Source organism: Podarcis liolepis, assembly GCF_965112155.1.
Source record: "Podarcis liolepis genome assembly, chromosome: 4".
In the NCBI taxonomy this organism is placed as follows: domain Eukaryota; kingdom Metazoa; phylum Chordata; class Lepidosauria; order Squamata; family Lacertidae; genus Podarcis; species Podarcis liolepis.
In genome coordinates this window covers 30,620,042-30,644,769 of record NC_139558.1, presented here as the reverse complement: position 1 = coordinate 30,644,769, position 24,728 = coordinate 30,620,042, and the positions used below count along the sequence as shown (strand labels likewise).

General features: G+C 46.4%; 2 protein-coding genes across 12 annotated transcripts in view; one reads left to right on the top strand and one right to left on the bottom strand.

The window, feature by feature from the left end:
• The window catches only part of GPR45 (G protein-coupled receptor 45), a 550,360-nt gene extending 545,867 nt beyond the window's left edge, over positions 1-4,493 (top strand). For 6 of the 7 annotated variants that reach the window (XM_083501578.1, XM_083501576.1, XM_083501580.1 and 3 more), the window contains one exon: positions 2,223-4,493. In XM_083501578.1, coding sequence (XP_083357704.1) covers positions 2,457-3,590 — 1,134 coding nt within the window. In that variant the 5' untranslated portion in view covers positions 2,223-2,456 and the 3' untranslated portion in view covers positions 3,591-4,493. Of the gene's footprint in view, positions 1-1,082; positions 1,866-2,109 lie in introns of those variants that run through there. The other variant, XM_083501577.1, reaches the window with a different exon arrangement.
• Positions 4,494-5,809: 1,316 nt separating this feature from the next.
• TGFBRAP1 (transforming growth factor beta receptor associated protein 1) overlaps positions 5,810-24,728 on the bottom strand; it is a 29,358-nt gene continuing 10,439 nt past the window's right edge. For all 5 annotated transcript variants that reach the window (XM_083501458.1, XM_083501459.1, XM_083501461.1 and 2 more), the window contains 8 exons: positions 22,375-22,457; positions 19,424-19,765; positions 18,158-18,215; positions 16,895-17,038; positions 16,250-16,396; positions 13,928-14,087; positions 12,293-12,726; positions 5,810-7,115 (listed from right to left, as the gene is read on the bottom strand). In XM_083501458.1, coding sequence (XP_083357584.1) covers positions 6,927-7,115; positions 12,293-12,726; positions 13,928-14,087; positions 16,250-16,396; positions 16,895-17,038; positions 18,158-18,215; positions 19,424-19,765; positions 22,375-22,457 — 1,557 coding nt within the window. In that variant the 3' untranslated portion in view covers positions 5,810-6,926. The remainder of the gene's footprint in view (positions 7,116-12,292; positions 12,727-13,927; positions 14,088-16,249; positions 16,397-16,894; positions 17,039-18,157; positions 18,216-19,423; positions 19,766-22,374; positions 22,458-24,728) is intronic.

Genomic DNA, 24,728 nt, shown 5'->3' with positions numbered 1-24,728 from the left:
CTCCTGGGTGGAATCAACCCACCTGAGCAAACCCAAACCTGCAGGAGAATGCACTGACCATCACCCCCCCTGCAGTGTTGGAAGCCGGGGGCTACATATGAGTTGCATTTGTGTGTGTGTGTGTGTGGGTGTGTTAACTTCTTAATCATAGCAGAGCAATATTGGGGGGGGGGGGGCAGGGGCAAGGGATTTGGAGCAAACATACTTTAAGGCAGCCTAGGACCCTACAAGAGAACTTACTCATGCCTAGGAGACAACGGGAGCTGCTTGTTTGCTGCTTGTGGAGAGTACATTGTGTAGGAAAAGAACATATTGTTATTGCTGAGCTGATGGTTCTGCAGAAGGGAACACTGCTGTTCCAAGGCACTTTTTCCTGCTTTCGTTACTTCCGATTTCTGATGTTCCGAATTGCATTACTGAATAGACTGCATTACTTGAGCGGCTGCAATACAGTTATGTGTAGAAGTGTTTCAGTTGATTTGTATTTATTGACAGGTAGGTCGCCGTGTTGGTCTGCCGTAGTCGAAACAAAATGAAAAGATTCCTTTCAGTAGCACCTTAGAGACCAACTAAGTTTGTTATTGCTATGAGCTTTTGTGTGCATGCACACTTCTTCGGATACCTGATGCATGCACACGAAAGCTCATAGCAATAACAAATTTAGTTGGTCTCTAAGGTGCTACTATGGGACGCGGGTGGTGCTGTGGGTTAAACCACAGAGCCTAGGACTTGCTGATCAGATTGTCGGTGGTTTGAATCCCCGCGATGGGGTGAGCTCCCGTTGCTCAATCCCTGCTCCTGCCAACCTAGCAGTTCGAAAGCACGTCAAAGTGCAAGTAAATAAATAAGTACCACTCCAGTGGGAAGGTAAACGGTGTTTCCATGCGCTGCTCTGGTTCGCCAGAAGCGGCTTAGTCATGCTGGCCACATGACCTGGAAGCTGTACGCCGGCTCCCTTGGCCAATAAAGCGAGATGAGCGCCACAACCCCACAGTTGGCCACAGCAACCTAATGGTCAGGGGTCCTTAAGGTGCTACTGGAAGGAATTTTTTTATTTTGTATTTATTTGTTACACCTAGGGCAGCCATATGTGCGTGTTTAATTCACGTGCCTGCTTTGTTCACATACAGAGAGGGAAATCCATTCTCTACAACAGGAGTGAGGAACTTGTGGCTCCCCTAGGTTGTTGAACTCCCATTGGACCCAGCTAGAATGGCCAAGGGTCAGGCATAAAGGAAGTTGTACTCCAGCAAAGATCTGGCTGGTCACAGGCCACCAGACCCTGCTCTACATGAAAGAGAGCAAAACATGCTCCCTTCTTCATCTTAGGTTGCTCCATGCTGCTATTTTAAGCATATATATTTTTCGCAGGCTGATTCCTGTATCAGAGAAAGTCCTGTCCCAGCAAGGGGATTGGCTTCTGAATACAGAGTGGGATCAGCAGTTAGAGCAGCATTCAGGCCTCTGGTACAGAGTGTGTTCGCTGTAGCCATCAGCAGCCATGAAACCTGATCCCACAGTAATGAAACTAATATAATTGGCACACTGTGGTGGTAATCACAAGGTGCCAATATTTTTCATATAATGCTGAACCATATTACAACTCAGAAGCTTGCTTTTGCGTCATGTTTGTCCATGCAATTTTGATTTGAATATTTCAGTAAGATCGTTTAGAAATACTATAAACAAAAAGGTTTTAAGATTTGTGCCGGAAGGAAGCTATTAAATGGCCAGGCAACCAGTTTCCAAGGTTTTCTCAGTCACTGAATAAGTGGCTTACCAAAGTAAAAGATCTAAATGTAAGTTTTAATATAGAAGTTAGTTGTTGTAAACCAAGAAGTGGCACTTTGTTGTATGATACATTGGTACCTTGGGTTACATATGCTTCAGGTTACATACACTTCAGGTTACAGACTCTGCTAACCCAGAAATAGTACCTCGGGTTAAGAACTTTGCTTCAGGATGAGAACAGAAATCGCACAGCGATGGCGTGGCAGCAGAAGGCGTTCCCATTAGCTAAAGTGGTGCTTCAGGTTAAGAACAGTTTCAGGTTAAGAACGGACCTTCGGAACGAATTAAGTACTTAACCCGAGGTACCACTGTACTGAGTATTCAGTACCTTGCCCATACTTTTTCAATGGAAAGGAAACCATCAATGTAGACATATTACTAAAAAACCAATAAATGAGTTACCACCATATTTCTTTTCTCTGATTTTCCAGAGCCACGTCTCTCTGAAGATACGCACTTGATAATGGCCACGCTTCTATCTGGGAGCTGCAGAAGCCCGTGCTTCGCTAAAATTGCTGCAATCTGCTTTGTCAACGCTTGCTGAAGAAACATTTTTTCAGACAGACTTAGCCACAGACTAACACCTGCTTTGAGTTTGTATGGCCGATAAGATGGGAAAATGGCGGCCGCCATTGAGTTAGCAGGAAGAGGGTTTGGCATCTCGAATGCCGGCGTTTTGCACTGTGATGGCATGCAACCAGACTCCTGCAGACTTCGTCGCTCTGAATGTAAGCACCTGGCTCACAGACCCAAGTTACACAGTGCTCCCAACCCCGCTCAGGATACTGTTGGCCATTATCATGCTATTCATGATTGCTGTTGGATTTTTGGGCAATGCTGTCGTCTGCCTGATTGTCTACCAGAAACCAGCCATGCGTTCGGCGATCAACCTGCTTTTAGCTACCTTGGCTTTCTCGGATATCATGCTGTCGTTGTTCTGCATGCCTTTCACCGCCGTCACTGTTCTGACGGTGAGCTGGAACTTCGGGGCTCGCTTCTGCCGAATATCTGCCATGCTGTACTGGTTCTTCGTCTTGGAAGGCGTCTCTATACTCTTGATCATTAGCGTCGACCGATTCCTCATCATCGTCCAGCGCCAAGACAAACTCAACCCCCAGCGCGCCAAAGTCATGATCGCGGTTTCTTGGGCCTTTTCCTTCTGCATCTCTTTCCCTTCAGTGGCTGGGTGGATGTTCGTAGAAGTCCCGAGCCGCGCTCCCCAGTGTGTCCTGGGCTACACAGAATGCCCTGCAGACCGAGCCTACGCCGTGATGCTCCTTGTGACTGCTTTCTTCGTGCCGTTCAGCATCATGCTGTACTCTTACCTCTGCATCCTGAACACTGTCCGCCGCAACACCGTCAGAATCCACAACCACGCCGAGAGCGTCTGCTTGAGTCAGGTGAGCAAACTAGGCCTCACCGGGCTGCAGAAGCCTCACCAGATGAACGTCGACATGAGTTTCAAGACCAGGGCCTTCACGACTATCCTCATTCTTTTCGTCGGCTTCTCTCTGTGCTGGCTTCCGCACACGGTGTTTAGCCTGATGTCGGTGTTTAGCAGAAATTTCTACTACAGCCCTTCTTTCTACATCACCAGTACCTGTGTGTTGTGGCTGAGTTACCTCAAATCCGTATTCAACCCTGTCATCTATTGTTGGAGGATCAAGAAGTTCCGCGAGGCCTGTCTGGAGTTCATGCCAAAAACATTCAAGATCTTCCCCAAAGTGCCTGGACGAACGAAAAGGAGAATAAGGCCAAGCACAATATATGTCTGTAGCGAGCACCAATCCGCAGTTTAGGAACCATAAAAAAAAAAAAAAATACCGAGCAGCTTGTATCTTCCGTCACTGCCCTCACAGAACCATGCTGTTTTCTTTAATGTGTTGATTGTAACCCAGAAAACTTAGGGAGTTTTGTTCTTGTTATCCATTACATTGAAGCACTTCCCACACTAGTCTCATTGTTAGGTTAAACAAGTGTTGTGGTCTTACCAAATACACTGCCAAATAAAATATACTGCCTGTATTTTCTTCTATTTTCTTCTGCTTAGGAAAAAGCATCACCAACAGCCAAGCGCACACGGTGAAATAATCGGTATCGGATTTTAGCTCCATGACTCCCCATTATATTATTTAGGTTTGTCCTGCGAAGAGCAACACGCGGCAACAAATTGGCAGTGTGAAGCCCGACAAAACACAATGATGCAGAAATCTTCCCTTGTGTTTTATCTATCATTTCGCACAATCTAGCAAAAGTGGGTTGTGATTTAAAACATTTAATTTCATGGAAGAGCCCAGGTTATGTATGTGCTGTTAAATGCAAGATCACATTTTGTTCTTTCTAGGTTTATTCTCTTAAAAATAACAGTATGAGAGAGAGAGAGAGAGAGAGAGAGACCACGGAGGCTGCAGGAGATGAGCCCAACCCCCTGGCTGCTATACTGATGAAGGACCACCATCCACCATCAGTTTCGTGAACAAAGTTTCCAATGGCCACTGGAGAGAGGACCTCTCAGGAATGTCACCCCAGTTGTGGAATACCCATACCTGAGAGGCTCATCTGGCGCCTTTAGGTGCCAGGAGGATGTTTAATTCTCTTACACCCTTTGTGATTTTAACATCTCAGCTATAATCCACTGATTTATGTCATGTATCTTGTTTACGGTGCGAAAACTAGTTCTCCAATATATAATTTTTGGCTGCGATTGTTTCTGTATTTATTTATTAATGTTTTAAATGGTCTTTTTATAGTTTCCTGCTTGCTTGCTGCTCGTAGGAGGTTATTAGGCAGCCATGATAAATAATGCTGCACCTAATCTGACCCTTAAGTCTAAAACTCCCATCATCCCTAGCTAGCAGGACCAGTGGTCAGCGATGGTGGGGATTATAGTCCAAAAGCAGTTGGAGACCCAAGTTTGGGAAACCCTGCTTTAAACAATCGGTTCTATTCAGTCCCTAGCTAAGCACAAGAGTTGACCGAGCCTTCTGGGGGGAGAAACCTCTTGAAACATTCATGGTGCACCAATGCAACTCTGCAGCCACTCTGCCCATTTTCGCTCCAAGGACTTTTGCTTCAGGTGCAAAGTACAAAAGCCTGTGTCAGGTGTGGGGGACCTTTGACCCTCCCGATACTGCTGAACTGCTCCCCCTGCCCACCATCAGTCCCAGAGAGCAGGGGACGAAGGGAGTTGTTCGGCTGCATCCCACCTGCATTATAAGGGACCGAAAAGCACCCAAAGCTTGCTTTGGGTTTTCTGGAGGAATAGCACAGCCTCCCCAAAATAAATGTACAGTGGTGCCCCGCAAGACGAATGCCTCGCAAGACGGAAAACTCGCTAGACGAAAGGGTTTTCCGTTTTGGAGGTGCTTCACAAAACGAATCTCCTATGGGCTTGCTTCGCAAGACGAAAATGTATTGCGAGTTCCTGCGGGGTTTTTCCCTCCCCCCTTTTTCTAAGCCGCTAAGCCGCTTATCAGCTGATCCGATAAGCCGCTAAAAGCCGCTAATAGCGCTAATCCGCTAATCCGTCAATGGGCTTGCTTCGCAAGACGAAAAAACCGCTAGACGAAGAGAATCACAGAACGGATTCTTTTCGTCTTGCGAGGCACCACTGTAAAGGTTTCACTCAAAGAGGCAGCACTGCTTTTCCAATCTTTTAAACTGAATAAATTGGTACCTCGGGTTACATACGCTTCAGGTTACAGGCTCTGCTAACCCAGAAATAGTACCTTGGGTTAAGAACTTTGCTTCAGGTTGAGAACAGAAATTGTGCTCCAGCAGCGCAGCGGCAGCATGAGGCCCCATTAGCTAAAGTGGTGCTTCAGGTTAAGAACAGTTTCAGGTTAAGAACGGACCTCCGGAATGAATTAAGTACTTAACCCGAGGTACCCCTGTGTTAGGAGTGACACAGAGCAACACAGATGGGTGTGTATGTTTGTATGTACAAATAACGTAGTAAAACAGCACATTACCTACACACAGTGGTGTCTTTTTAAAAAAAAAGTTTGGCACGCTATACTTCCGTATCCACAGAGCATTTATTAAGTGTTATCAAGCTTACTGCACACCATCGCGATGCAACCACGGACGTTGCGGTGACTGCATCCCTTAATCCCTTTGAATTAACCCATTCTTGCAAAGGAGCTCAGAACCGCAGATTATTTCTTCACATAACCTCACTTGTAGACTCTTCAAAAGCTATACCTGGAATTACCGGTTACATGTGTTTGCTCTAGGGGAACGCCGATATAAAAACCATTTCATTCAACTGTATTTACAGAACATCTGTATGATAATAAATAAGTCGTTACAGTTATTAAAGACTCTTCCTTCCCACCCACCCACCTACCCACACCCACCTCCGGTCGATGGTTTATGAATCCAGGTGGCAGACCCTGGTGATTTCGCTGCAATTAGTAGTGTCAGAAACTGTGGCTTTTTCACAGCATGGTGATCCTGTCATCTTGCCTCCTCTCATTCCCTCCCCGGTTGAGCAGGGGCTCCCATGGGGTCCTAGCGCTTCGAAGAGGTTTTGTAACAAATGGACTTGCATGGCAGAGAATAAAGGACAAAGGCTCAAAAGTGCAACAAATCGTTTTTGTTTTTTTTTTACAAAAAAAACAGTATCAAGAGCACAGAACAAGTTCATGACGCTGTCCCGGCAGGCAAAATTTAGACCCGGCAGAGAACATAATGCAGGCTATGCTCTACTCTCAAGAGAAAAGTGCTCCTTCATGCCACTTATTCAGGAGACAGAATCGGTTTTCTGGGGAAGAGATATTTTTGCTCATCAGCCCCTCTCCTTCCTAGACCACTTGATCACCGAATTCAGTGCACGTTTTAATATAGGTATATGTATTTTTTAAAAGCTTTTCCGTTCCCCACCCCCTCCCCAGCACCCTTACCGTGAGGAAAGTATTTGTTCGTTATATAAACACCTGCAATTTCTTGTGCTGCCTACATTCATAAGAGATCAGCAGTTTAAGAGGCCGTGTTTGACCAAAAGTCCTCCTCCATCAACCCCAGGGCAAACTCCTCTCTCCTCAACATATTTTTGTTCTTTCGCCCAGCAGAGTCTCCTTCGGTTACTCCAAGGAGTTAACCAACACAGCATCTGGCACTACCTTGGGCATATTTCATGTCCGTCCGCTGGGGCTGGAGAGATGGTGGTTTGTGCTGGAATTCACGTGTCGGTTTGCAGCGCAGTGCGTGTGGACCACACCGCCGTTTGGGTACCTGACGAACGCAGGTTCGCTGAAAGGGCTTTGACACATCTGGCAGACCTTTCTGTCCGAGAGAACCGTTGCGATCCCTTTTAGCTTCACCTGCAAAGCGGGAGAAACAAGCCAAAGAGCCGCTGAAAACATGAACTGATGAGGGTGCTTAAGAGGCTGCCATTTTGTCAGAGACTATTGCTACTCTGAATGGTATTCAGTGCTAGAGTGGACCCATTGAAGTGAATGGACAGGAGTCATTTAGGTTCATTAATTTCAAAGGGTGCTACTTGTGAGTTGGACTTAGCTGAGTGAGACCCTCTGCGTACTTCACTGGTGGCATATGCCATCTACTAGAATTGGTGCAATGATCATTCCCTGTTTGGTAAACTAATCAAGCTACAATTCCAAAGTTTCTTTCTGGAAGCCCTGACAGTAAGGGGTACAGTGGTGCCCTGCAAGACGAATGCCTCGCAAGACGGAAAACCTGCTAGACGAAAGGGTTTTCCGTTTTGGAGGTGCTTCGCAAAACGAATTTCCTATGGGCTTGCTTCGCAAGACGAAAATGTCTTGCGAGTTCCTGCAGGGTTTTTCCCCTCCCCCCCCCTTTTTCCCAAGCCGCTAAGCCGCTTATCAGCTGATCCTAAGCTGCTAAGCCGCTTAACAGCTGATCCGCTAAGCCGCTTAACAGCTGATCCGCTAAGCCGCTTATCAGCTGATCTGCTAAGCCGCTAAGCCGCTTATCATAGAATCATAGAATCATAGAATCATAGAGTTGGAAGAGACCACAAGGGCCATCGAGTCCAACCCCCTGCCAAGCAGGAAACACCATCAGAGCACTCCTGACATATGGTTGTCAAGCCTCTGCTTAAAGACCTCCAAAGTAGGAGACTCCACCACACTCCTTGGCAGCAAATTCCACTGTCGAACAGCTCTTACTGTCAGGAAGTTCTTCCTAATGTTTAGGTGGAATCTTCTTTCTTGTAGTTTGGATCCATTGCTCCGTGTCCGCTTCTCTGGAGCAGCAGAAAACAACCTTTCTCCCTCCTCTATGTGACATCCTTTTATATATTTGAACATGGCTATCATATCACCCCTTAACCTCCTCTTCTCCAGGCTAAACATGCCCAGCTCCCTTAGCCGTTCCTCATAAGGCATCGTTTCCAGGCCTTTGACCATTTTGGTTGCCCTCCTCTGGACACGTTCCAGTTTGTCAGTGTCCTTCTTGAATTGTGGTGCCCAGAACTGGACACAGTACTCCAGGTGTGGTCTGACCAGAGCAGAATACAGTGGCACTATTACTTCCCTTGATCTAGATGCTATACTCCTATTGATGCAGCCCAGAATTGCATTGGCTTTTTTAGCTGCCGCGTCACACTGTTGGCTCATGTCAAGTTTGTGGTCAACCAAGACTCCTAGATCCTTTTCACATGTACTGCTCTCAAGCCAGGTGTCACCCATCTTGTATTTGTGCCTCTCATTTTTTTTGCCCAAGTGCAATACTTTACATTTCTCCCTGTTAAAGTTCATCTTGTTTGCTTTTGCCCAGTTCTCTAATCTGTCAAGGTCGTTTTGAAGTGTGATCCTGTCCTCTGGGGTGTTAGCCACCCCTCCCAGTTTGGTGTCATCTGCAAATTTGATCAGGATGCCCTTGAGTCCATCATCCAAGTCGTTGATAAAGATGTTGAATAAGACCGGGCCCAAGACAGAACCCTGTGGCACCCCACTAGTCACTCTTCTCCAGGATGAAGAGGAACCATTGATGAGCACCCTTTGGGTTCGGTCAGTCAGCCAGTTACAAATCCACTGAGTGGTAGCATAGTCAAGACCGCATTTTACCAGCTTCTTTACAAGAATATCATGGGGCACCTTGTCAAATGCCTTGCTGAAATCAAGGTAGGCTACATCCACTGCGTTCCCTTCATCTACCAGGCTTGTAATTCTGTCAAAAAACGAGATCAGGTTAGTCTGACATGACTTATTTTTCAGAAATCCATGCTGACTACTGGTGATCACAGCATTCCTTTCTAGGTGCTCACAGACTGTTTGCTTAATGATCTGTTCCAGAATCTTCCCTGCTATTGATGTCAGACTGACTGGGCGGTAATTATTTGGGTCCTCTCTTTTCCCCTTTTTGAAAATAGGGACAACATTTGCCCTCCTCCAGTCTGCCGGGACTTCGCCTGTTCTCCAGGAATTCTCAAAGATGACTGCCAGTGGTTCTGAGATCACATCTGCCAGTTCTTTTAATACTCTTGGATGCAGTTCATCTGGCCCTGGAGACTTGAATACATCTAATCTAGCCAAATATTCTTGTACTATCTCCTTAGTTATTCTGGGCTGTGTTTCCTTTGCTGAATCATTTGCTCCAAATTCTTCAGGTCGGGCATTGTTTTCTTTATCGGAGAAGACTGAGGCAAAGAAGGCATTGAGGAGTTCAGCCCTTTCTGTGTCCCCTGTTTGCATTTCACCATCTTCTCCTCTGAGTGACCCCACTGTTTCTTTGTTCTTCCTTTTGCTACGAACATACCCATAAAAGCCTTTTTTGTTGCTTTTAACCTCTCTAGCAAGCCTGAGTTCATTCTGTGCTTTAGCTTTTCTGACTTTGTGTCTACACGTGCTGGCTATTTGTTTGAATTCCTCTTTGGTGGTTTCCCCCCTTTTCCATTTTTTGTACACATCCTTTTTTAATCTTAATTCAGTTAAAAGTTCTTTAGATAGCCACCCTGGTTTCTTTAGGCACCTTCCATGTTTTCGTCTCATTGGTATTGCCTGACGTTGTGCTTTTACTATCTCCCTCTTAACAAACTCCCAGCCATCATGAACTCCCTTTCCTTTTAGTATTGCTGTCCATGGGATCTCACCCAGCACTTCCCTAAGTTTTATGAAGTCGGCTTTCTTAAAGTCAAGAAATTGAGTCCTAGTATGCTTGGCTGCTCCTTTCCGCTGTATAGTAAACTTCAGAAGAGCATGATCACTCGCGCCTAATGATCCTTCCACATCTACCCCACTAACCAGGTCATCAACATTGGTTAGGACCAGATCTAAAATGGCTGTTCCTCTTGTTGCTTCTCCCACTTTCTGGACAATGAAGTTGTCTGCAAGGCCAGTGAGGAATCTGTTTGACCTTATGCTCTTGGCTGAGTTTGACGTCCAACAAATATCCGGGTAATTGAAGTCCCCCATTACTACTATCTCCCTTCCTTTTGCATGCTTGGCCATCTGTTCCAGGAAGGCAGCATCTATGTCCTCCGTTTGGCTTGGGGATCTATAGTAAACTCCCACAATGAGGTCTCTGTTATTCTTCTCTCCCTTAATTTTGACCCAAATGCTCTCACTTTGGCTTTGAGGTTCTAAATCTTGGATCTCTTCACAGGTATACACATCCCTGACATATAACGCCACTCCTCCTCCTTTCTTGTCTGGTCTGTTTCTCTGAAATAGATTGTATCCCCCCATTATTACATTCCAATCGTGGGACTTATCCCACCAGGTTTCAGTGATGCCTATTATGTCATATTTAGTTTGCTGTACCAAGAGCTCAAGCTCATCTTGTTTATTTCCCATGCTTTGCGCATTAGTGTACAGACATTGAAGTCCATTAATCAGCTGATCCGGTAAGCCCGCTAAGCCGCTAATAGTGCTAATCCGCTAAGCCACTAATGGGCTTGCTTCGCAAGACAAAAAAACCGCAAGACGAAGAGACTCGCGGAACGGATTCTTTTCGTCTTGCGAGGCACCACTGTATTAAAAAGCTCTTTAGGGGTGCAGCCATGTAGTTCATCTGTAAGGTAAAGGTAAAGGTACCCCTGCCCGAACGGGCCAGTCTTGACAGACTCTGGGGTTTGTGCGCCCATCTCACATCTATAGGCCGGGGGCCAGCGCTGTCCGCAGACACTTCCGGGTCACGTGGCCAGCGTGACAAAGCTGCATCTGGCGAGCCAGCGCAGCACACGGAACGCCGTTTACCTTCCCGCTGGTAAGCGGTACCTATTTATCTACTTGCACCCGGGGGTGCTTTCGAACTGCTAGGTTGGCAGGCGCTGGGACCGAGCAGCGGGAGCGCACCCCGCCGCGGGGATTCAAACTGCCGACCTGACGATCGGCAAGCCCTAGGCGCTGAGGCTTTTACCCACAGCGCCACCCGCGTCCCTGTAGTTCATCTGTACATGAATGCAATTCCATATGTAGGATGTAGACGTGTGCTTTAATCTGCTTTTGGTTTATGGCCAATTTAAAATTTTAAAGAACATTTAAATAGTCATTTTAATGAGAATTCTATTGCTCTGTTTGTTTTTAAAACTGCTTTGAGGTTTGCTTGCTTTTACAGTCAAGCAGGGTATCAACTTTATGAGACAAATAAGGTCTATGGAAGGCGGTGGTAGGGCTTATAGTTCACTATTTTATATATTATATTCTGGTAAAGATGCAAATACTCCCCTCTTCCCAACTCTGCTTCCTTCTCCTAGGGCAGCTTTGGGAGAACATCCATCGCACCGGTTCTGTGTGTGTGTACAGCAGAGGTAGCCAATCTCATACCTTCTTGATGCTGCTGAACTTGAAATTCCCATCAGCTCCAACCAGCCTGGCCAAGAGGCAAGGATGATGAGAGATGCAGTTCAACAACATCTGGAGGACCGCAGGTTCCCCACTCCAATGTCGAGGGCTCCTTGCTCCATGTCTATGAAGGCTTGCCTCTTTCCCGTGGCTTATTACCTTCTGACACAGCTGAAAGCCTGCCTTAGGAAGCTGCCTCCCCGTGCCCTGGCACTAAAATGGTTTTGCCACGTTGATAACAACAGCAAAATTGGCATACAGTGGACCCTCTAGTTATGAACCACTCTGGATACGTAACTTTCAGGTTACAAACGTGGCAAAACCATTTTAGTGCAAGGGCACGGGAAGGCAGCTCCCTAAGGGAGCCAATTTGATTCCCTCCCCCTCTTTCTTTTTCCTTTCTCCTCCTGTGATGAGGCTGCATTTTAATATTTTATTGTTGTATTTTAATCTTGTTTTTAAGTTGTATTCAGTCAACTTGTTTTTATTATTGCTTGTTAGCTGCCCTGAGCCCGGCCTTGGCTGGGGAGGGTGGGGTATAAATAAAAATTATTATTATTATTATTTAAATGTGGCAAATACTTCCAGGTTTTGCCACACGCGCATGTGCCGAAGCGCTCTGCGCACCTCGTGCATGCACAGATGCGGCGCCTCTGCCTACGGACTTTTCGGGTTGCGGACGGACCCCCGGAACGGATTTAATTCGTAACTGGAGGGTCCACTGTACTCACCTTCTCGTGTGTGTAAGTGAGGTTCTCCGCTTTTGCTAAGCCCAGTGCGATCTGTGTCATTCTTTGTGCATGGATGCTTTCCCGCATGGAGCCGCAGAGAAACGAGGAGAGGAGCTGCACCGACCAGGTGTCCGGTATGAGCTGCAAAACGCAGGCCGCGTCAAACTCGGCCGCGTGGTTGTTTAGGAGGTCTACAGCCGCCATGGCCAGCTGGTGCTCCGATGCGCTGGAATTTAGATACTCCGAAAGGAGCATGTGGAAAAGCTTCTTCCTGTAAGGAAGGTCTTTGCTCTCCGAATTCCACACGCAGTACTCCTCCGCCGCAGCAAAGTCCTTCAGTTCGTGGACCAGGATATGCAAAGCTTTGTCGTGCTGTTCCAGTTTCCCAAAGAGTATCGCACACTCCATGTGAAGATCTGTGCCGCTGATTTTATCTGCCGGATGTAACGTTTTAAGCAGAGGCCTTGTTAGAGTGCAAGAGAAAGCTATATTCCTCAGATAAGCTAGCTGCCTTCAAAGAACAACGGAAAACGAAGAGCAAGCAGAATGATAAAACCAAGAACAAAAATTCCCTCCCAACACTTGGCAGGGCAGTTACATGTAGAATTCTGGGTTCATCGTTATGTTTCTGAATACAGTGGTACCTCGGGTTAAGTACTTAATTCGTTCCGGAGGTCCGTTCTTAACCTGAAACTGTTCTTAACCTGAAGCACCACTTTAGCTAATGGGGCCTCCTGCTGCCACTGCGCCGCCAGAGCACGATTTCTGTTCTCATCCTGAAGCAAAGTTCTTAACCTGAGGTAATATTTCTGGGTTGGCAGAGTCTGTAACCTGAAGCGCATGTAACCTGAAGCATATGTAACCTGAGGTACCACTGTACAATGAGCAGGGTGGAAATAAGGCTCATTCGCGAACAGAAGACGTTCCCTTTCCGACGCAGGGCTCCATCCCACTGAATGCAGCTGCTTTACTCATCACTCTGCAGGATTCCCCCAGTTCTCAGAGACAGCTTTTGGGGAGCTACGAGGAAATGCAGCAGAAAGCAGAGCCCCGGGGAAGACCCTGGTGCAAGCCTGCTACTGGGATCCCTGCTGATATTTACCTTATTTTTGGCAGTGCGGTCGCATTTAACGCAGCATTAAACACACAGTTTAAAAGACCTATGTTCGTATGCCACTAAAGCCACTTCTTAGAATTCACACGTTGCTGGCTGGGTTCATTCGTTGCCATACTGGAGCGGGGCACAGACCCACACACATGCCAAAATGACCTAATATGGGCTATGTCCAGTTGCCCAGGACCCCTCACTTCAGAAAGTTATAGTGGAAGGATTGTGGCAATCAGGCACGTTATGCTGATGCCTGCATCAAATTCTGGAATGCACTGAATTGCAGGGAGCTGCTCCTGGATCCCATAGCAAGCTGAAATAGGCCCGAGTTATCCTGACACTGTAATGATGCAACAGGAACCAGCATCAACCCAAAGCATTTAATGTTATCCCTCAGACAACTTGAGTTCAAATTACCCTTGTGCAATTCAAATGTTCTTTTCCTTTTCTCTGCCTGTGTAGCTGGTTAAAAAACAACAACACACCCTTCATCAGAAGCATATAAAATATAATTTCAGTTCTCTTACCTAAAATAAAACGAATTCTATAAAGGTCAGATTTCTGCAGAAGACTGCGTAGCTTCGCCTGCGATTTGCTCAATTCCTCACTCTTCTCTGCGGCCAGTGATTTCAGACGCTGGACTTCCTCCAGGTAAAGGACTGCCAGATGGGTGTGGAATTTTTCCTTCTGCCAGTATAAAAGAAAATATTTTAACTCCAACCATTTTTCAAAAACAACAAAATGTTAAAAAAGATAACAGAACCATTTCAAAAGGACTGGGCACCTGTGCTCTGACAAATTCAGAAGTTTGAAATTCCACGTGCGTTGCAAGAGCAAAGGAATTCCAGAGCAGCACTTAAATAGAAATAATTCATTTGCCTTTCAAAATATGATCACCATTAGCAATAACTCAAGGAGCACGAATCCTATTATCTATTAATTCACGTGCCACTTCTACCTTATCACAATTTTGTCACTCTTTCCTCCCATTTACATCTCACCCATTCGAATTCAGCGGGCTTACCTAAGCCCAGAGTCCTTCTCGCTTTCGGTAAAACAATTATTATATAAAATCGTGCTTCTAAAGCATTTGAAGTTATGCAAAAAATTCTAATCTTGGAATTACTTCTTCCTAACCATCCACTGACTGGCTTTTAAAAAAGAGAAAAAAGGGGGGGGAGCTCATCTTTTTAACAGCCTAATTCCACATTCTAGAGATCCTACACTCCTAGTGCAAGGAGACAAGGAAGCCTTTGCCTCGTTACTGCAGGAGCAGTTGGGAGACACCAGTCATGCTGGAACACTCAACACCCCAGAGAAAACACTTCATCAGACAGGGGAGATTTGGGCAGGGGTGGGGGGCCCTTTGCAGCCCAAGGGCCACATTTACTTGTGGGTAACCTTCCAGGGGCCACATGGCAGCGATGGTGGGGGCAGGCAAAATGAATGAAGCATTTTTATTTTTTTTACAGGAGGATACATTCCAGCCATGCGAAGAGTCAGGCACCCACCCACCCACAAGCAAGAGGCATCACCACAATTTAAGGAAAGAAACAAACCAATTAAAAGCACTTGCAAGGAGCAATGAGGGATGCGGCCTGGGGGTGGGAAGAGTCTTGAAGGTCAGACAGAGGTCAGGAGGGGCCTGAGGTTCCCCGTCCTTGATGTGAAGCGGTGTTTCCCAAGCTTGGGTCTTGAACTACAACTCCCATCATCCCTAGCTAGCAGGACCAGTGGTCAGGGATGATGGGAACTGTAATAATAATAATAAAACATAAAAAACTTCCCTAAACAGGGCTGCCTTCAGATGTCTTTTAAAAGTAAGATAGTTGCTTATTGCCTTGACATCTGATGGGAGGGCGTTCCACAGGGTGGGCACCACTACCGAGAAGGCCCTCTTCCTGGTTCCCTGTAGCCTCACTTCTTGTGTCCCCCATAAGAGAATAAGGGCAGATTTTGTTTATTACACAGGTCATCCCATCAGGGCTCGGTCCCTTATCTGCAACCTTCCAGCAAAATGCCAGCAAAACACTTTTAAAAGTAAGATAGTTGCTTATTGCCTTGACATCTGATGGGAGGGCGTTCCACAGGGCGGGTGCCACTACTGAGAAGGCCCTCTGCCTGGTTCCCTGTAACTTTACTTCTCACAGTGAGGGAACTGCCAGAAGGCCCTCGGAGCTGGACCTCTCAGTGTAGAACAGGCATAGGCAAACTCGGTCCTCCAGCTGTTTTGGGACTACAATTCCCACCATCCCTGACCACTGGTCCTGTTAGCTAGGGATCATGGGAGTTGTAGTCCCAAAACATCTGGAGGGCCGACTTTGCCTATGCCTGGTGCAGAGGGACATTGTACCTTTGCCTTAGAAGCTGACCAAGAGCCCCTTTCTGGAATTGGGGGGCGGGGGACAGGACACACAGGCATTTAGGGCTGCTCAAAAGCAGCCAGAGAAGGGAGCAGGATTCTATAGGAGGCATTTCCTCCTCTGCTTACGCTGCAACAGTAAACAGAACTGGGCTTCCAAGAGCAACTAATGTAAAGGGCAATTCTTGTTTTTCCCGTTGCTCCCATAGATAAGCAAAAGGGTCACCTTATGTGTGTACTTTGTGCCATAATTACCTCCTGGTGTTAAATTATCCAGCTTGGTAATGGGCCTACTTAGAGTCTCAATAAGCAAGCAGAATGCAATAGGAGAAGTAGTTTAAAGCTGCAAGTTACCATGGTTGCCCTGCAGCAATCTAGAGAGCTAAAAGAACAACCTGGATTTATTTTTGAGCTTCAGCCATAAACTGAACATCGCAACAGACGCACACCAGTTTTTATGCTACTGGATCCAACTATCGCCACTTACTTTCACTCTTCTTTCTAGAACCAAGAACTCTAGATATTTTACTAGTGATACGGGATATTTGTTAAGGCAGCTGATGACGTCGTCTGGATTAAAGCTGTTCTTCTGTTCTTCTTCCAAGGGTCTTCTAGTGAAGATGTACACACCAACCTAAAGCAAGATGCATTAAAAAATTATTAAGATTTGCAAAGTTTACATAAATGGCTGACGCCACACACAAGTCTCTGGTGCCAGGTTATCAATTACTGTTGCCTCATACTTGTTAAAAGGGACTGAAAATATCTGACCTTTTCTAGCGCTAATAAAATCAATGAAAACATGACACAAGTTGGCAGGATGCAACAACAGGTGTTTGAGGGATGTCTGAGCTGTGCTGCTGCCTCTCTCTTTAAAATATATTTTTAATTTGAAATTATATCATGAGGCGGCCTATCTCACCTGGATCCGGGAGTGGATGACATTAAGAAATACAGATTTGTTAGACCTGGAAGGTTTCAACAACCAATATGGATGGCACACCTACCTAGGGGTTGGACTAGATGACTCTTGGGGTCCCTGCAAATGCTACAAGTCTATGATACTCAAATATCCCAAGCAACAGCAATTTCAATTTCAAAAACCTCACCCCACAAATACCCAGCCACAAACCTCTTCGCTTCGCTGCAGGACCCATTCTGCATACTTCCACACCAATTCATGGTCTGCGCAGGATGTAAGGAAGTCGACTATATACTCGTAAAGATCTGTGCGTGTTGAGTCCTGGATGTCACCGTTAACAATTTTCACCCATAACTGAAGCCGAAAAGAAGCATGAAACAATCAGGTTCAGGTTCAATCCCATGGCAATAAAGCCAGCTGCTATTTTTCTCTGGGCTGTTAGTTAATATAAATTTACCCAAACCAACAGACTTAGCACACCGATGCCAAAGACTTGTGTAACAGCACCAACAGGAGCTGAGCACGGGTGCAAAGTGCAGGTCTTTCCCCTTGCCTCTGCGCTGGACTCCTAGAGCAAAAGTAAACATTCGACACAGGGCTGCCACCAAAAAGGGGACCCCGTGTCAAAATCCTTCCCTGCCCATCATCCTGGCAACAATTGGGCACGCTTACCCATGCTGTGCCATCTCCCCGATGTGATCTTCCCCGCCTACACTCCAAATCATTGCCTGCCTTCTTTCTTTTTGTATGTAGAAATCTCTCTACCCCCTTTTATTCACAGAACACAGGCTGCATTCTACCCGGTTCTTAATAAGTGAACCTGCTCCCAGCTTCTAATGTTTTGGCCTGTAAGTGCAAAGACCTCAGGGTGACCACAAGCACTCCAAAGCGGATTAAAATTAGGTAGCTACTATTTCACACTGACTTATGACCCTTCCCCCACCTGCAGAGAGGCAAGAGGGACTTGTCCTGAGCTGATCTTAGATGAGCTATTGTGGTTTTAACCTCATACAATAAGCACTTTGTTGTTTTTTTACTGCTGCAAGATAGGCAAACCAGAAATGTCTACAGAAATGTCCAGAACGGCTAGACAAGAAATAGAGACAGAAGCCAGGGGACAACTAGATGATACACCTGGCTGGGATGATGGGTGACCAGCCACCTGAATAGCGTGCCTGACCGTCAACTGATATTGCCACCTGGCTGCCGCCACCCTGTTGCCCAGATATGCTGAAACAGCTGAAAGGTAACAAGACATAGGGAGCAACACAGAGACACCAGGAATTCTGTTCCCCTTTCATCAGCTCAGCTCTCTACCTGGAGAGCAACAACAATAGCTTTAAATGCACGAACATGCATGACAATTGCCTAATGGCCAGAACGGGAAAGGAAACATGAGTTGAAACGGTTTGGTTCGCCATGAAAAGTTTATGTGTTGCTTTGATTTCCTTGGAGACATGGTTGCGCTCTAACCTGTAGTGCCGCTGCGTCTTGACCGTTTGCGTGATACAGGAGTCCAAGCGCGAAGAACCTGTGTAAGGAGCAGTATTGTTTTAAAAAAGGCAAATGAGTATTTGGCATTCTATGTGATAAACGGGCTTAATGATTTAATTATTGAGCCTGATTTGTGATCGTAATAAAGACCGATCGGATTGGATTAATTCTTGCAAAGTTTCTGTGAGCTGGGTCTGTTTATTCCCACTTTACATGTGAAGGAGGTCGCATTTCTTCCTCCTATTTGCTACTTTGGGGTGAGGTTGTAGCCCTGATTCCAGAACACAACACAGCCAGCATCTGAAGAGCACGCACACCAGGACCAGGTGGGCCACTGGCCTGATTCATCAGGCTGTTCTCACGTTCACTTGAAAGAGAGCCCGATAGCCTTCTGCCCTCTTCTCAGCTGAAGCAGAAACAAGTCAGTGGGAAGGATCGACATAGGTGGTCCTTCAAACCCTTGCTCAGCCATAAAGTTCAGGCTCCTACAGTTACGCAACAAGCACGGCTGCATTCGGATGCCACAGTTACACAACAGCTAACAGTTCTTATGTGGGTGACTCAAGATCCTTCGGAAGAAAAGGAACATTTCTCGAAAGTTAGGCTCTCTTTTCGAGCTATGCTGATGCTAAAAGGCAAAAAGGGGAAGTCACTTATGAGGAAAAAATGTTTATTTTAGGAATGTGCAGTGCTTTTCTTTGAGATAAACGGTGCCAGGACTCACCACGAAGTTGCCACACTTTTAACCAGTGCTTTTCTTTGAGAGAAAATCAAGTGCCAGTACTGCCTACCCTTGAGCACCTCCAGAAAAAAAGCACTACGAATGTGTATTGTGCCTGAGCTTGCTTTTCCCTCCTCCCTCCCATTCCGTTTTTCCTCACGTGCCATGACTTTTGGGACCAACACCCTGAGGGCAGGTACCATCTTTTGCAAGCCGCTCTAAAATTCCTTTTTTCAACAAACAATATTAAATAATCTTACACACACACACGGGAGTCTCGGGAATTGGCACTTGGGGACTTAGAACGCTATTTTGCTGCTTGCATTTTTAAAATTAAAAACGGTTATGGAGAAAAATTAGTTGCTCGCCAGAGGCCTCACATCATTCAAAATGGAACATGGGCATCTAGTTAAAAGATATTTAAAAAAAACAAAAACCCAGAAAATAATTAGGGTTGTTACTGGGCATTTCTCCTTTCACTTTGAGCTTTACTGGGGGTTAGGAAATGTCACCCAGAGGCTTACTTTTTGTGCTTTTCCAACCACGCAGCGCTATCTGCGAGAAGGCAGAAATTCTCGGAGACCAGCAGATCTAGAAGGCTTTCGTGACCAGACTCTGCGTAGAGCTTGAGCAGCGCCGTGTCCACGTCCTCCTTGTAGCCGTTGGCCACGTCGGTGCTGCGCACTTCGTTCAGGTAGCTCATGAGGAACTGCTTGCACTTGGCCATCTTCTCCTGGTCCCCCTGTGTCAGCTGGTTCAAGTCCGCATATTCGTGGAGGGGAGGGTGAGTCCGCATGAAGGAAGAGGAAGAAGGCAGCAGGAAGGGGTAGAGAGAGATCAGCTCCCGGACGTCCAGCTGGCCGCCTCTGCAATTACAGTGTCAAACTAAATGAAGCAAAAAGAAAGGGGAAAGTATACAGAGGAGCATGCGCATGCACGCGCACACACACACACAGAGGACACTTAGCTTGGTACAGTCATACCTCGGGATAAATATGCTTCATGATAAGTATTTTCGGGTTGTGCTCCGCGGTGACCCGGAAGTAACGGAGCGCATTGCTTCCAGGTTTCGCCGCTCACGCATGCGCAGACGGTCAAAAATGACGTCACGCGCATGCGCAGAAGCAGCAAAATGCAGCCACAGACGCGCAGCCATGTCTTACGCTCTATTCAGGATGCAAACGGGGCTCTGGAACGGATACCATTCGCATCCCGAGGTACCACTGTACATACTTCAAGCAGCGCAGAATTCAGCAGCTAGGTTGCTCACCAGAGCAAGACGGTTTGAGCACGTTACACCTATCCTGGTCCAACTGTACTGGCTACCAGTTAGTTTCCAGGCCCAATTCAAAGTGCTGGTTTTGACCTATAAAGCCTTAAATGGCTCAGGACCACGCACTACCACCTCTTTCCATATGAACCTACCCCTGAGACCATCTTCAGAAGCCCTTCTTCGTGTGGCAGCTTCTTGTGAGATCTGGAAGGTGGCAACACGAGAATGGGGCCTTTTCTGCACTGGCTCCTCGTCTGTGGAATGCTCTCCCCACGGAGCAAAAACGTTCCCTATCAACTAGGCCTTTGACTGATTTGACATCTGATACCCTTTAAAAATGTGTTTGGGGGCAGTTATTGGGTTGTTGTTTTTTTGTTTTTATTATGTATTTTGCGTTTTTATTTTGTGATTTTCTGTTGTAACCACCCTGAGACTGAGTATAGGGCGGTATACAAATTGATAAATAATAATAGGGAAATGTGGACACTTGTTACAGCTGCCCATAACTTAGCATTAAGAAATCTAGATCAGAACCGAAGCAGGGGACAAAGGGTTAAAGCACTGCAAGCCCCCTCCTAGTGTCCCACTAGGACCCACGATTGGGCACCCCATGCGGGTGAACGTATATGGGGAAACCCTCTCTCCCTCCTTCGATGCTCCAGGTTGCTTCCCCTGCCCAAGAAGCTCTAGACTTCTCCTGCCAACTCATCCTCGCTCATAAGGCAGGATCCTGCTCTTTTCTTCCTTGTTTCCCTTTCCTGAGGGGCAACTAGGAGTGTTGGCATCCTGGAAAGCAAGGCTGCAGCTGCCCTGCCCTCTTCCCTTCGTTTGAATGCCTGCAGCTCATGTGGGGAATGGCAGAGGGCAGGGCCACGGGAAGCCAAGGAAATTAATGCACACCACAAAAGTTTGTTTGTTTGTTTGTTTGTTAATTAATTATACCCTGCTCATCTGGCTGGGCCTCCCCAGCCACTCTGGGAGGCTTCCAACAAAATATTAAAATACTATAATGCATCGAACATTAAAAGCTCCCCTAAGCAGGGCTGCCTTCAGATCTCTTCTAAAAGCCTTGCAATTGTTTTTCTCTTTGACATCTGGTGGGAGGGCATTCCACAGGGCGGGTGCCACTACCGAGAAGGCCCTCTGCCTGGTTCCCTGTAACCTCACTTCTCGCAGTGAGGGCATTCCACAGGGCGGGTGCCACTACCACCAGAAGGCCCTCGGCGCTGGACCTCAGTGTCCGGGCTGAACGACTGGGGTGGAGACGCTCCTTCAGGTATACAGGACCGTTTAGGGCTTTAAAAGTCAGCACCAACACTTTGAATTGTGCTCAGAAACTTTAGGGCAGGCAGGGGGTTTTGGAGGGTGCCCAAGAGGCAGTGGCTGTCATGGTGCCTGTGGGTGCTGTGTTGGTAATCCCAGATCTAAGCTACGTTACAAACAGAACTCTATTTCCATATTTACCATCGCTTCCGTTGTATGTGCAACAGCAAACTGAAAAGCTCAGTTCCCAGAAGCTATGCAGTTTGCCGGCACGCATACACACACAGTACCAGTCAGAATGCCTATACAGTGGTACCTGGGGTTACAGACGCTTCAGGTTACAGACACTTCAGGTTACAGACTCCGCTAACCCAGAAATAGTACCTCAGGTTAAGAACTTTGCTTCAGGATGAGAACAGAAATTGCACAGCAGCGGCAGGCCGCATTAGCTAAAGTGGTGCTTCAGGTTAAGAACAGTTTCAGGTTAAGAATGGACCTCCAGAACGAATTAAGCTCTTAACCCAAGGTACCACTGTACCAATATTAAGGGGAAAGCCAAGGCAATTGTTGCAAATACCCAGCTGATTCAAAATCAAACCTGGTGCATCAGCTGTTGCCTAGATGCAAGCAAGACAGGGGCCTGGGGGCAGAACAGACGAGCACTATCTCATGGCCCTTTAACAGTTTCAGTATACAGCAATCAGCAGGACTTGGGAACATGTCAGAGAATTTCGTCACTCATCAGCCACCACCGAATCAAAAAAGAACAACCCCAAATTTGCTTTGGTCCGCAATCCTAAATCTTTTGCCTTCTAAGTGTTTCATTTCTGCCTCATGACAATATTTCAGAACTCAGAAGCCTTTAAAGCCAAGCACAAGTATTCAATCGGTTGCCGAGTAACACTCAAAAAGTGTTCTTCGCCCCACATGAGGGATTACCTGAAGAGTTCTTTTGCTTCTAGGAACTGAAGCTGTGCAAACTGTATAAATCCCGCTTGCTGCAATATTCGTTTGTACATAACCTAAATGGGAAACAAAGAGGGTAAAATATCACCCGTTTAGGAAACCGATGAAAGAAAAATATATATAGCGTGGCTCATACACTAGTTGTATCATGCTGAAATGAGGGCTAAGCCAGAATCTGACTTGATTTAAAGCTCATAACTGCATGCAATTTGTACGACTTTCACAATATGGAGAATCAGAGAGTTGGGTAAGGCTGCAAGTCCACCCTGAGACTACGAAGCATAGCTATCTAGCTATCAGTTTCCCGGCAAGTCCTCTGGGGACTGCGAAAGGGTGCCAGTTGCAACAGAGAAAGAAGCACACAAGAGAAACTTCTTCAGATGACTCCAGCAATGTCTGTGCTAAGAACCTACAGGCACTTCCAAGTCAATGAGATTCCCAGAGCTGATCAATCCCATGAAGGAAGCAGCATAAGAACATGTGGATTGTGTGCATACAAAGTAGCAATGTAATGTGCACACCGCAAAATGCACGTACGTGCAAGTTGCAACTGGGCTGCATGCTCTCTCAGATGTGGAAACTGTTCCAAACAGTTTTCATACCCGAAGCAAGTGTTATGTGGCAGTAGAACAGTCTACAAGCCAACTACTTTGAATCGAGATGCAATGTTTTCAAAATCCACAAGTAGCGCACCTATTTTCACCTGTTCCCTCCTTTCACTGATTTGAGCAGAAGCTAATCCTGGCAAGCTCATAGTGTATTATAGACCTATTGCAATCTTTCCAAAGCGCTCCCCTGAGATGCAGATGGACCTTGGAGAAATCATTCTCAGACTAAACTACCTCGCAGGACCACTGCAAGCACAGAAGGGTGTGTATGTGCGAGAGACAGAGTGAGAGAGTGTCTGTGGAGAATCACGTAAGGGTGCCTCAAGCTCCTTGGAAGAAGGACGATATATAAATGCACCAGCAATAAATATACAAAAACATGTGAAGACGAGCGCTGGCACAAAGCGAAAGGAGATGAAACAAGAGGACTCAACTGTGGCTAATGAAATAATGATTTACGGTGAAAAGAATCTGATGTTTTAATTTGTCTTCTAAACTTTCCTGTAATTTAATTAAATTTATCTAGCCTCAAGCAATACAAAATTACACGGGGGGGGGGGAATCCATGGACATTAAATAAGCTCTGGTATTAGAGTCAAGTTATCCATCTGAAGAGAGTTCAAGCTAAAGTGATTTGAAGGCAAAGCGAGAAGGTGAGTGGGTGGGGAGACTGCGAAGCGCCCCACCCTTGGGTAGACTTTATGAAGGGCTGCTGGGTCAAGAAAGTTCGAACGGTGATCCTATATCCAAGAAAGCCTAAACTGTTTCAGAGAGCTGGTACAGCATAATAGCTAAGAGAAGATCTAATCCATTTATTTTATTTATAGCCCACCTCGCCTTCCAAGGAGCTTGAGGTGGTATTGTGCATCTTCTCTTTCCCCCGTTTTATCTTCACAACACCCCTGTGAGGGAGGTTAGGCCAAAACATTTCAACTGCCCCAAAGTCGACCATGGATTTCATGGCTGAGTGGGAATTTGAACCCTGATCTCCCAGGTCCTAGCCCAATGCTTATGAGCACAGTGCCTATGCGAGTTACTCCCACCCTCAGAGATGCAACAAAGAGATAAGGATGCCAAAGAACACGGATACTTTACATTCCACAATGCCTGTCACCACCTTTTACGCTTGCTAAACTACTACTTCCACCTGGAAGCAAGATCTGTTGAAGAAGAAGAAGAAGAGTTTGGATTTGGTATCCCGCTTTATCACTACCTGAAGGAGTCTCAAAGCGGCTAACATTCTCCTTTTCCCTTCCTCCCCCACAACAAACAATCTGTGAGGTGAGTGGGGCTGAGAGACTTCAGAGAAGTGTGACTAGCCCAAGGTCACCCAGCAGCCTCATGTGGAGGAGCGGGGAAGCGAACCCGGTTCCCCAGATTACGAGTCCACTGCTCCTAACCACTACACCACACTGGCTCTTTACTTCTGTTGAAGTAAATGAAACTTGCTTTTCCACAAGAAATAGTTTAAGATTAAAGTTAGTCAGCTCAAAAGGTGGCACACGGCCTTTTTATTCCAGTTGCAAATGATTACAGGGATGTTCATCACTCAGAAAACGGAACAATCTTAACTCTCAACACACCCAATCCACTAAGCGCTACAGCTTCCTAATATCTCATAGCTTAAAGACGGCATCCTGGAAGCAGCTCTAAGAATGGCGCCCTCTCTCTCTTGCGATACCAGCATGGCTCCAGTTTCTAGATACTTCAAAATAAGAC